The 13349-nt window shown below is 31.8% G+C and overlaps 1 protein-coding gene across 1 annotated transcript; it reads left to right on the forward strand.

The window, feature by feature from the left end:
* Window positions 1-7878: 7878 nt before the first annotated feature.
* LOC118062202 (protein LATE FLOWERING) lies at window positions 7879-9140 on the forward strand. Its single transcript, XM_073409001.1, has one exon. The coding sequence runs from the start codon at window positions 8162-8164 to the stop codon at window positions 8717-8719; it is 558 nt and encodes a 185-aa protein (XP_073265102.1). The 5' UTR covers window positions 7879-8161; the 3' UTR covers window positions 8720-9140.
* The last annotated feature ends 4209 nt before the right edge of the window (window positions 9141-13349 follow it).

Here is a 13349-nt window from a genome sequence, read left to right on the forward strand (position 1 = left end):
GCTGATTAGAAGGCCAATTTTCAGTGGCATAAAGTTGCAAATTTATCATTTTTTTTCAATTTTACTATTACTCCAAATTAATCTAGTAAAAATATATAAAATCACTTCCAATGATTTCGTATCAATCTAAGACTTTATTAGTATAACACTCACTCTTTAAAAATGATTAAAAAATCAAATATCAAAAAACCATATTTCTTAAACATTTCTTAATAACTTTAATATTCTTAATAACCTTAATATGCAAGTAAAAACTTAATTAAAAGGTAAGGGTAGAGAGCATACATTTTAAATTGATAAAAGAAAACAAATATTTTAGTCTTGGATCATTAAATCTTCTCTTTGATCTATAATTTAACTCTTTTTATTGATGCAAGTTTTGATTATATTACAAGCTGTTAGGTAAGATTTTAAGATATGATTTATATTATTTTTAGCATATATTTCCAAATAAAAACCACTCGAAACTAAAATTTACATAGAACCATATTATTTTTTGCTTAATTTTTATTAAATAAATAACGATAATGAAATTTAAATTCATAACTGTTTGGTTATTAAAATTTTTATACAATATAAAAGAACCAGGAAGCTTAAGTAGAGATGGTTTATATAATTCTATAAGAGCAAGAACCATCCACTCGATCTCCCCTCGATTTAGCAAAAAAGAACAACACTTCACACTGAGTTTTCTATTTACATATGTTCAAGTATTATCCAAATATAGCAGCAGACATCTGCAGGTGAGTATACTTTCATTGATGGGATTTTCAGTTTCTGGCTTATAATTACTTCGACAGCTTCAATATGAAACAACAGCATTTCTCACTTCATTGAGCTTTCTCTCACCTTCTGAGCTAGATAAACTAAATGTTCTTGTTGTTTGGTCTTTTGAGGTTGTATTGAAACAGAAGGTATACATCTAGCCATGGTCAAGAAATATCCACAGGGAAGCAGCACGGTTAAAGACAAATGGGAGAAGAACAACGCGATCTTTAAGGGAGAGCATTCAAGCGTTTTTTCATGGCCTCAAAGAAACTACTCATGCAGCTTTTGCAAGAGACAATTCATCTCTGCTCAAGCACTTGGGGGCCATATGAACGTTCACAGGAGAGATAGAGCCAAGCTGAGACAGCTACCTTCTTGGTTTTTTAAATGTCCAAAGTACCCTACTAGTAATCCTAACCCCGATCATTTACTTTCTTCGTCATCTAAGTTATTGCCGTACCCTGATTATCACACTCATGATCATTCTCCATACCTGAGCTCTTTCTCTTCACCTTGTTGCCGAGAAAAGAAATCCATAGTTGAATGTCATGAAGTTAAAGATTTAACAAAGAAGAAAAGCAATGCAGGAGCTGTGTTCGGGGTTGGAGAATTGAAGAAAAATTTCGCACAAGAATGTGATCAACTCGAAGTTTTGAGGAGAAGTGAGATTATTAACTTGGACATGGAAATGGGGTGCGAAGATCCGAAGGAGGTTTTGGATTTGGAGCTTCGACTTGGCCTTTAAGTATAAAATTAAGTATCAATGTTTACTCTAAGCTCACACTATCTAGTAGCTAGCTGGATCTTGGGTTTATTTCTAGCCGGTCTCTTGCACCTCCATATCATCTACCATGATTTGTATGAAATATTCTCAGACGCAGGCTAATTTGAAGGGAGACGGTCTTCTGCGAGGATTTTCTTACACCATACTTGACAGATACTATAGCTGAGAACCCTTTTTGGTCTTGTCTGTTGTCAGTTATGATCATTGTCGTCCATGTAATCTACCATGCATTAATGCTGTTTAGGTATGGCTTTAATTACATTCAGCTTAGAAATCAATTGTCTGTTTTTAATCCTAAACTTCATGATTAGTTTAGGGTGGGCTTGTCCTTGCTGATTAGGTTAACTGTAACATAGTTGAAGATGAAGTTGTTGAGATGCATCTCTCATTGTTCACATATAATTCGTAATTAAGGAAGATGAGGAGGATTTAATTAGGTGAATGTTTGCCTTGATCAATAATTAACACAAAACTGTTTACTTCTATTTTTATATTATTTTCCTCCCTGCAAATGCTCATTTATTCTCTTCAATTACTGCGTGGATATCCACTCAAAACTCCATAGAAAACAATTTCGGTTGGCAATGTAGAGTGCAGAAGTAGGTGAGCCTCTCACAATCCATTCCTTAATTTGGTCGAAATTTGGTGAGCATAGACTAATTAATGACCTCGTTAATTAAAGATTAATTCATGATGAGCACATCTTATTGAATTAAACCTCTTAATTAAGTTTCCTTTGCATTAACACTTGGGCTGTCCGATCCATTGCCTTTGTCAAATGATTCAAAGAGTTACATTACCAGCATCTGACCCTTCGCATGTTCCTGCCATTGTCTGTGCCAGTGACATGAGATGACCTTTCCTCGACACAAGAAACACGAAGTTTGTTCTGTATACCTAAAGAAAATGACTTAATTCCACCGATCTCTTCGTAAATAGTAAAGTGATGAGACTGGATGAAAAGGAAGCAGAGATCATTAAATTCAAAGCATGAACAGATTTCAACTCTGAAGTACTGTCAGTATAGAACAGGAGATGAGGTAAGTAAAATGGACATGGCGGTGTAGATTAGAGCCTGCCAAAGTGCACGTTTTAGTGAAAGAAAATAGTGAATGGGATGAAGGAGGTTAAGCTGCCGTCACGATCCTCAGCCATTCATGCTTTCTCCTCAATTTTTAACTCGCCGAAAGTCTTGCTATTCAACCTGTCTTTCTTTGTTCAAAAAAAAAAAAAGAAGAAGAAAGAAACTTGGCCTTGTATGATTATATCTTCTGGTACCGATGATTAATTCTAGTTAAGGGAGTAAATTATAAATTAATCTCTTTAATTCTGAAAAATAAATTAGATGGTTCCTCTAATTTTAAAAATTTATTAATTAATTATTCATTTGATAAAGTTTTAATCATGTTTAACTCCATATTACTTTGTTCTGAAAATTATCTTCTTTTCTCATTAATATTGAATCCATCCAGACCAATCTAGGTTAACCTATTAAATCCTCAACCTGGAACCTGGATCATGAAGCTATAATAACATCATATGAAACAAATCAAAACAAATTATAACAAAATTAAAAAAATATTAATTAAAAAAAAAAGTTTAACTTGAGTTATTCTACCAAATCCGTGACCCGAGTTATAAAAATAGGATAACCTCATAAAAAGTAAATAAAAATGACTTGAGTTCAACCTGAGTTAACCTGTTAAACCTGCAACCAAAATATATAACAAAATCTTGCAAGGTAAAAAAATAGCAATAATAACAAAAAATATATATTATATTTGATAGGAAAAAAAACACAAGGATTAAATTGTAAAAAAAAAAATTAAAATAATCTAAAAATAAAAAATAATAATAATTAAAAAAATAAAAACCAAATTTAAAAGATAAAAAAAACCTTTAGACCTAGCTTAATGAAATTGATCTTAAAAGAAAAATTAGTAGTTTCACCGTACAAAATATATAGGAAAACAATGATTTATTTTAGCTTTATATATAATAGTAAGAAAATAAAAATCAAATAAATTAAAAGTGTTTATTTTTGCGTTTCAAAAATATTTTTTAAAAAAATTGAATTTTTTTTTAATTTAAATTTTATTTTTTTTCTCTTTACCTTTATTTTATTTTTTTTATTTCATATTTTTTTGATATATTAATATTAAAAATAAATTTTAAAAATAATAACTATTATCTTAATATATTTTTGAATGAAACTCACACGCGCTTGTTGTTGTGCTGCTAATTTCCAGACAAGAAAAGATGGGCAAGGTCCATTCATAGTCTTAATTAGAATGGCCCAAGATACCAAATCAGCAAGGCCTTGGCCCCCACTAGTTTTTGTACTCCACTCTCCATCTTTTATCTTTTCTCTTTTGCAGCCTCACTGTCGTCATCAAAATGTAATGTTGACCTAATGACTTGCATCAACAATTAGTAAGATGAGTTTCTTTAATGGTGTTCCGTCCTTGACCATTATGATTCAAGCTTCCAATAAGAAGTAAGATATTCATAAATTCGCGTCACAAATGATTTAATTTCAAAAATAAATTTAATCTATTAAGAGTTAAGAGTATGTTTGGTAATATAATATATAATATTTTTTAATTAAAAATATATTAAAATAATTTTTTTTATTTTTAATATCAACACATTAAAATCATTAAAAAATATTTTAAAAAAATATTTATTAAATATATTTTTTTATATAAAAAATTAATTTAAAAAACAAAAGCAAACAATGATAAATAAACATTATCTTATTAGAGAATAATATAAATCATATCCTGAGATCTCATCTAACAGCTTAAACTATTGAGTTGAGATGATTCTTTGACATGGTATCAGAGTCTTAATGAAATCACGAGTTCGGATCTCATTATTCTTGGTTATTTGATAAAAAATTAAATACAATGTAAAACGAATTTGTACATGTTTTAAGTTCAAAGGGTTTTATTTGAAGGAGTGTGTTAAAGAATAATATAAATCATATCTTAAAATTTTACTTAACAATTTAAATTATTGAATTAAAATAATTGTTTGATATATCCTATTATTCTATTTAACTGTAAAATGACCCTGTAGCTAATATTTTACATATCTGCATGATGGAGGAGGGCGGCTTTTTTCAATATTAAAAAATTACTGCTCCACTTTGAACAATTGAAGTTTACTTTAATTTAGATTCCAGAAAAGCGGTCTATTTTGAAAAATTGAAAATGTTTTTACAATTCAAGATAATTGACCAGAGGCCCATTCAAATTAGTTCTTCAATCTGATTGACCGTCTTGATGTGCATCTACGTGTTTGACCCTGTGGGTCGGCACGTAGATTACCGTCCAAGCTTCTGTTTTCATTAGTTTCAATTCATGAATGCTTTGATTTTCCTTTCTTACTTTTTCTGCGCAAAATATTCCATGTCACTATATATATATATATATATATATATGCTCTCAATCTCATCCAATTCTTCAGGTTGGATGATGTTTTAAAAAAAAAATTGAGATTTTTTTTTTAAAATTTTAAATTAAATTTATTTGTGTTTTTATATCATTTTCATGTGTTAATATTAAAAATAAATTTAAAAAAAAATATTATTCTAATGCATTTCCAAGCAAAAAATACTTTGAAAATCAACATTTACTACACTTCCAAACAAACACTATATTTATAAATAGTTGAATTGGGGTGAAATTTTAATTACTCAACTATAAATTTTATTAAAAGATTTTACATATATATATATTATATATATATATATAAGAATCAACTCTCTTAAATCAACCGAGATCGGAAAACCCCTTAAATCAGATTTAGAAGATGCTATTTTTTGAATTTTGAATTATTTTCTAGTTATTTTCATATTTATTTTCTTAAGTAGATCTAAGAGTTTTATTTGAATTTTCCTATATATAGAGTGGTTGGCTCTAGTCAATATACAAATAACATTATGTATTATTAAGGGCAGACTTCATATTATTCAGATTTTGTAAAACAAAGAGATTTTCTATTTTTTGTTATACACTACGTTGATTTGTATAAGATTGATTAGGCTTTGTTGTCGTTGCTATTGTCATTGAGTATGTATTCTCACGAGTTTTGAAAAAAAAAAAAATAGCTCCTCCCATCTAAAAATTCGTGTAATTTCCAAATAAAAATGTCAGATTTATGTGCTTGGATCTTTTCTTGAAACGAGTTGAGGAGAAAGGGAAATAAAGGCCGCCTTCTAAAGTTTTTTTTTTTTTTTTTTTTTGCTGGTAGAATAACAACGATAAATTAAAGCATTAATTTGAATTCTCAGAATCACACTGGGTCTCACAAGCAACATTCGCAAAGCTCCAAAAATCTTATTCTCATGGTTACATCTTCCAATGAATGGAACTAAAAGACGGGTGATTTGGTAGAGAAAATAGAAGTAAGTGGTAAGCACTCACGTAGTTGTCGTCCATGATACAGTCCATGTCTTTACTGCCCAAACTCTTCCTCTTGCATTTTTCTTGGCATACACTAGAGAGACTTAGTCAAGTTCAATGCCCTAATTAAGAGCAACCTCATTTCTCGTACCAATAACACAACCAGCTCTAAGTGTTCTGTCTGTTTCTGTTCTTTTGAACCACCGTTTTCCTTTTTGACGTCGCCCATACATCAGGCAAAAGAAAATCAAACGTTCGATTGGATCCTTTTTCGATCAAGAGAAGATTACAAATCTCCCATCCTACTCCTTGCCAATTTAAAAGGAGACTTGAGTGGGATGTTTTGTCCATCTAGTCATTGAAATGACAAGTTGTTCTTAGTTTTTGAGGTGCCAATGCCATTTTCCTCACCGGTGGCCAATAGATAATTCCCTTGCTTCCACCTGTGAAATTCATATTGTCATCAAGACTGATGTAAGATGCTGTTTTATTTAACGATCAGGCGTACGTCCCACCAATCTCAGTGCTGCCATTTTCCAAGCAAACTACAATATTTACCTCTAGATTTAAAATAATAAGAAAAAGAAAGGTAAAGAAAACGTTTCGGCCTGCACATGCTATCACCTCCAGGTAAAAGCCAAGACTTTTTGGAGCATTCTTCATGCATTCCAACTGAGATTAATCAGCCTAAAGCTAGCACAAGTGATTCATGTTGTATATACCCATGATTCATTATAGTTGTGGCATAATTTCATGGCAAGCTAGCACCGCCGTGACTAATGATTAGCGTCTCAAAATTGCTCTACCCTACGTACCGAATAAATTGAGCAGCTCATGATGATTACAAAATCTTCAAATCTATGAAATTTATGATTTTGAATAGCTCACCTGGGGTTATCATATTGATGTGATGTTGACTGTGTGGTGACATAAAGGTGATGTGTTTTCCATTAGTTATGCGCCTATGGCCGATGCTTAAAGACAAGGTGTAAACTACAAAAGTACACTGTTCTTGTTCATCATATATTCTTCTAGGAAGTTTCCTACATCTTTCCTCTGCAATATGTGAAATGCAAGTTCGGTCGTGTAGCATAGGCTGGGTTCAAAGACAGAAAACCTTTTTCTTGTGTTATACTTGCCTTCAACGACTATTTTGAGACCAGGCAATGTAAATAATGGTTGACTTGACCACCGTGAAAAAAAAACATCATCAGTATGGTGCCTGAAATTTCAGAGAATATGTTTCGCCCTTTAGTCAAATCAATCAATGCGGAAACTGGCTTGCTTTCACGAGCTAGTAGGCACCAGAAAGCTCCTTCAATTTCGCTCTTTAGCGCTAATTAATTATAAAACTTGAAATGATATCTGCTTAAGATTTTTATTTTAAATATTAAAAGTTAATTAAATCAACTACATACTCTGTTCAAGGACCGGATTAGCTCCAATCAAGTCTCGTAGCTATATATGTAACTAGCTAGTTGAATATGTATTTCTTTGGCAAGAAGTATAATACAAGAAATTAACTGAAGTGACTATCCAAAAGAGCTTAATAATTGGTGATGGAGTCACCTCGATGGACTTCTAACTTTTTGCATATATGTTTATGCTCTCGATAGACAGATATCGTCTTGATTTATTCAAGAAATCAAGTTTTCCTTCCTTCGATCGGTACGTAACATATTAGATGTGACAAATTGCCTTTGATGGTCGGCAGGCCCCGGAAGAAATTTATGCCCCAGTGTGAATAGATAATTAACAAGTGTTAGAAAAGTATATAGATTTGCAAATATATGTGTATATAATATGCTACGCTATGCTATGCTATGTGTACAGAAATGACAAAATTATGGCCGCGTTAACAAAGCCAACATAGATGAAAGCTACAAAAGCTGTAATGAGGGGACAGCTCAGGGAGAATCATCGATAAAAAAATAACTGTGCCTGTAAAAGATGGATCCACTAGCTCTAGCTGCAGCCGGCTAACAGAAACGATCTCCTAGCAAAAATCTAAGACTTTTCTCTCTCAAAATACCTTCACTAGAATTCATCACTTAGGAAATGCCTATGTCCTTTATTTGTCTCTTGTCTCCCACCCCCCTAAACCTTTCCCTCTCTGTAATATATCATCATCTACCCTTCGTCTTCCTTGCTCACTAAGCGTTCCCACTATTTCAAGTGGAATTTTTAGAATTTCTATATCATGGAATCATCAAACCAACATGATGAAGACTCGAAGAGCTCAAGCGACGAAGAAATTACCGAACGATCCTATCAAGATACAGGCACCGGCCGGTCCTATGAGTGTGTTTTTTGCAAGAGAGGCTTTACTACTGCTCAGGCTCTGGGAGGACATATGAATATTCATAGGAAAGATAGAGCCAAGTCAAGGCCTAGCTCAGTTCCTTCCTTTTCAAGCAAAGCTGATGAGGATTTTCCCAGTTTTCGAGGCTACCCTCCCCTTCAAAGTTACCCAGCTCACTATCCTACACCTCACGAGGTACATACGAATTACCAAACATTTTTTCCGTTATCCTCGACATGGGGCATAGGATCCCCATATGCACAACAACACAATGGTGATTTCTATGCACAAACTCCACAGCATTTGTATCCAATCGGAGAAGATGTTTGGAGAGGGAGTCTAAGCCAGCAAATCGACCCATCCCGTGTAGATGATAATACCAAAGAAAAAATAGAAGACGGCAGTGAAGCAGATGATGATTTGGATTTGGAGCTTAGACTTGGTCATGATCCATAATATTCTATCTAGGTATTTCAACTTAATTGCTGTGTTTAATTTATTGTAAAGCTGTGGATTTTTCAATGTTTCAAGCGAGTGCAAAGCATTTATGATGTTTAATTAGTTTGCTTTAGTAAGTACTAGATTTATGGAATATATGTTTGTGGCAATTGATGTACCTAGAAAGACATTTGTAGAGCTAGGGAGAAGCAACGTTTGTCTTTCTCTGGTACCTCAAAGAAGGATGAGGGGGAGTACTGGCTCATTCTAAGATCATCAATTGCAGGTTACTACTGATGTTGAAGGTGGTTTTGTCTCTCCTTCATTTAGTATCCAATAACCCTAGATTCATTTAGGGTTCTGTAAGATTTCTTTGCTTTACATGTGTTATCAATTTAAGATGTAATATTTAAACAGTACTTAATAAACTTTCGCATTATTTCATGAAGCTCTATTCCTTATTACCCTACAATGAATTCCCATTAAATGCCAATGTTCATGACAAGATTTAACTTATATATAGCAAGTTAAAGTTGCTAGAAACCCTAATTGCTTCGTTAAAGGTGGAAGGAATACTGGAAATTAAGAAGGATAACCCACCTTATATGAAGTGCTGTCCTATTATCCTAGCTACTTTATTCACTGCAAAAGACTTACTTAGAAATGTTTCAGTTAAGCTGTGAAGTTGCTGAGAACTAATTCTAAATTATAGCTACTTTATTCATTAATAGAAAGGTTTTCTGGTGAACTTAAAGGTGCCTCTTCATATATATGCAAGGGCTAGATAGATTCCTTTGTGATTGAATGAGCTGTGCATGTATGCACATGTGTTTAGATTTTATATATATGCATGCTTATGCATGAAGCCATGAACTAGAGCGCAGAAATTCCAGAAGCATTTATTATTTTCTTATCCAAAATGCTTACTATGGAAGTAAGTAATTTATTCCCAAAGGTTTCAGTCTTCCACCATCTGAATCCATGGTTAAAGATGCCTTCGCGTTAGTCTCATTAACCTTTGGGAAATATTCTCACTGTGGTTATTACGTGCCAGTTTCACTGAAGCTCTCTGATTATCATCTGATTTAATTTGCTATATCTCTAGGTTGGTAAATATCTTGATGTGTTTCAGTGCACTATTTTCCTTTGTCAAGGTGATTTTGCTGTATATATTGCCATTGTTGGCTTGTGTAAACTCTTTTAAATTATTAATAAAAATTCTGATCTCGTTAACTCAAGAAAAAGAAAAGAAAAGAAAAGTACTTTTTTTTTAGAAATTTCATCTTTAAATCCGATTATGTTTCTAGTAAATTGGATAGATCATGGAGATTTCATGAACTTTTTTTATTCTAGCATCTTGTTTCTCCTCATAATTGGACTATTTAGCTTTGTGTCATTTTTTAGAGTAAATGATGGTTTACAAATTACTAATTACAACAACATAATAGTGGATTATATATGCAAAATTACAAAAAAAAAAAAAAATCAGAGGCGTCATTTATTTATTATGTACCAAGATACACTTTACTATAGATTGAGCAGTAAAAATATTTGTTTTGCCTTACTTAAAAAAACTCAAATAACATGGTTTTAAGGTATAAAGGTATTTTCAATGGGATTTATTTATTGTTATCATATTAACTAAGGTTAAATAAGTCCTTGTACATTTTAAATTAAACTGTATAATAACTTCCATATCTTGAAAGTTAAAAAAAAAAAAAAAAATTAAAGCTGAAGTATAAGGGTTTTTTGCTATTTTTAACCTTCAAATGCACAGTTAAATAATAATATTACCCTTACATTTCTAAAAAAAAAATTGAGGTTAGGGTCAATTGAGTCTTTTCAATGTAGTTTTTTAGGGACAATTAGATTTGAATATACATAAAAATAATTAAAAACTAAAAAGTTATTGGTGTGTGCCAAGTGAGAGGCACCAATACTATTTGGACACTGCATGCAACGATTTAGGTGTTCAAATGTCACCATCCAAGATGGTGTTGGAAGCAGTGCATTGTCCTCTACATTGTGGTATGCACGTGTAAATGGAAAGAGGTGCGATTGATCGCAGTGAATTTTTTTCTTTTCCTCTCTTTTTTTCTCTCCACACCTTGATTTTCGCATTAGACCTTCTAAAAATCAAATATGTCTTCGAGTTGTTGTTTATTTTAATTTTGGTTATTATTTTTTTAATTTATTTATTTTGTTTTTAATTTTTTTTGAAGTTTTTTTTTTTCTGTGCCTAGACATTTTATTTCATTTTTTTTTACCAAATTTGGTCATTATTTTATTTTATTTTTTTTGCATTAGGCCTTGAGTTTTGTGATTTTTTTTTTCTTTATTTTATGTGTGGTTATCACGGGTTCGTCGAGCTAACATGGGTTTACTTGGGTTTTTTTTTTACTTTTTTTAATTGATATAACTTCGGTCCTTTTCTAGGTTCTTTTTAAACTATTTAATTTTTTATTCGATTTCATGACGCGGATCATAGGTTAGCCTAGTTAACTAGATTGACCCGAGTTTTTTCTCTAGTTTTTTTTTTTTTTTTTTCAATTTCATCTTTAACATTAAGATATCGTTTGTTATTGCAGCAAGGTAGCGCTTTTCAAGAAAATTTTTTTTTTATATGCTATGTTAGAATTGAATTTTTAAAATATATAATAATAATATTATTTTGATGTATTCAAAAAAAAACACTTTAAAAAGTAAACACTATTACAATGTCAAACACTACCTAAGTAATTGAGCTTTGAGCTTTATTATTCTTTCTGTTTTTTTTTTCTATGAGATTATTTTGATCTTCATATTTTAGGTTTTTTATTCGTTAACTCGGGTTGATTCAAGTTATAAATACCCTTAACATCTTTTTTTATGTTGTACGAGCTATATATCTAATATTCTTTAATCGGGTAGCTGGATGAAATTGCTAGATAAAATGAAAAAAAATAGAAATAATCTTTTTATGCAGCATGTGTGTGTGTGTATATACATAAATATATACACACACAGAAAAGTATAACAACGCTTGATTAAAGTGAACAAAAAAAAGATATAAAATACAAAGGCAATCGAAGATCTAAATCGTCACAGTTGTTTAAAATAAATCATCAAGAACATCTAAAACTTAACAGCTCCTCTCAACATGAGATAATCAGATCTAAATCACAAAGTCACATGTTTTCTCACCTTATTCTGTAAGATTATTAACCAAATGAATATTAGCCTCGTAACCAAAGACCATGGAGACTGTGTACGGCCATCAGCTTAGAAATTAGTATTTATCATGCCTGGCTAGGCGGACGTTGCGGGTATATACGACTCTTTCAGCCTCTCAAACTGCAGGCTAATGAATATTAGACCGAGCTCGCCATATACAGCTAGCTCGTCATCTTGGACCATATCAATTTTTTTTATTTTTTTTTGGGATAGCTGTGAACTTCTAGACGTGTATGATAAAATATTACAAGTATATATCAGAGATAAATGTCCAAAACAACAGTTGATCACCGAATAAAAAGAGTAGGTGATTAATTATGTGTTTCCTTGTTCCCATAAACGTAGTTATGTCTCAAAAACAGCAAGGTCAAATCCCAGTTTTTTTTTTCCAGGGGGGCAATCCAAAATGATTAAATTTCGCAATTCAGGTCTTAAGCTGTGAATGACTAGCACAAGAGGTCAAGTGCAAAAAAAAGATGCTGTTTGGGATTTGCATTTGAAATAATATTTTATAAAAATTAAAAAATATATATATTTTTTAGTATTTTAATATGCTGATATTAAAAATATTTTTTATAAAAAAATATTATTTTAATATATTTTTTAAAAAAAACATTTTTAAAACAACCCTTGTCACTTCTAAATACCCAAAAGTACAGACCAGGGTTTGATTTCCAGATGCATCATTTTATAATTTTTTTTTCACCGTTGTCTTTTGAGCATCTGATTTTTTTATGACATTGAAATATTGTATTGAATAAAAAACAAATGAAACGCCGTTTTAATTTTTCAACCACTGAAGACGTAAGATGATGACACTGATGTATAACGAAGAAGACTGGACTGACAAATAAATGCCTGTAAAATAGGCTATAATCATGGCGGATTAGCTGGGAGGCATTGCTTGAAATCCGTCCACCTGGTTTCATAACGGAAGGAAAGACAAATCTTTTGCTTCTTTTATCTCCGGCACTGATATCTTTGTTGATTATTACATAGTGATGTATTTCAACAATAACACCAAGGGACAAATACCAGACTCCAAATTGCATACCTCATCGGTCCACCTAGCTTTTAATTACATTTTAGAGGTCTGCAGCTGCCATGGCGTACAGCTGTTTTCCTGCTGCTTCGTGAGTCGTGATTTTTGCCATTTTTGGCTTCCATGAAAGCTAGAGTAGTTGGATTGATACCCGTGTTGCAATCGCCAAAGCTTCAAAAAGGTTGATAACAGGATAGGGGAGAGGTTCGTAACGGAGCAATAAGATTTAAAAGCTGCTTTGAACATGCCAAGGCATGGCATGTCCGCTAAACATAATTGGTTCGGTTAGTCAAGCTGCCCTAATTCAAAAAAGAGCCAAACGTTACGGTAATTAACCACCATCGTGATTTTTAATTTTTTTAGATTTTTTTTTAATTTAATTTTTTTTTAGTG

Source organism: Populus alba, chromosome 5, assembly GCF_005239225.2.
Source record: "Populus alba chromosome 5, ASM523922v2, whole genome shotgun sequence".
Classification (NCBI taxonomy): domain Eukaryota; kingdom Viridiplantae; phylum Streptophyta; class Magnoliopsida; order Malpighiales; family Salicaceae; genus Populus; species Populus alba.

Bases quoted from the DNA above. Each gene is read 5' to 3' on its own strand.
- LOC118062202 (XM_073409001.1), top strand. From the start codon at position 8,162: ATGGAATCATCAAACCAACATGATGAAGACTCGAAGAGCTCAAGCGAC.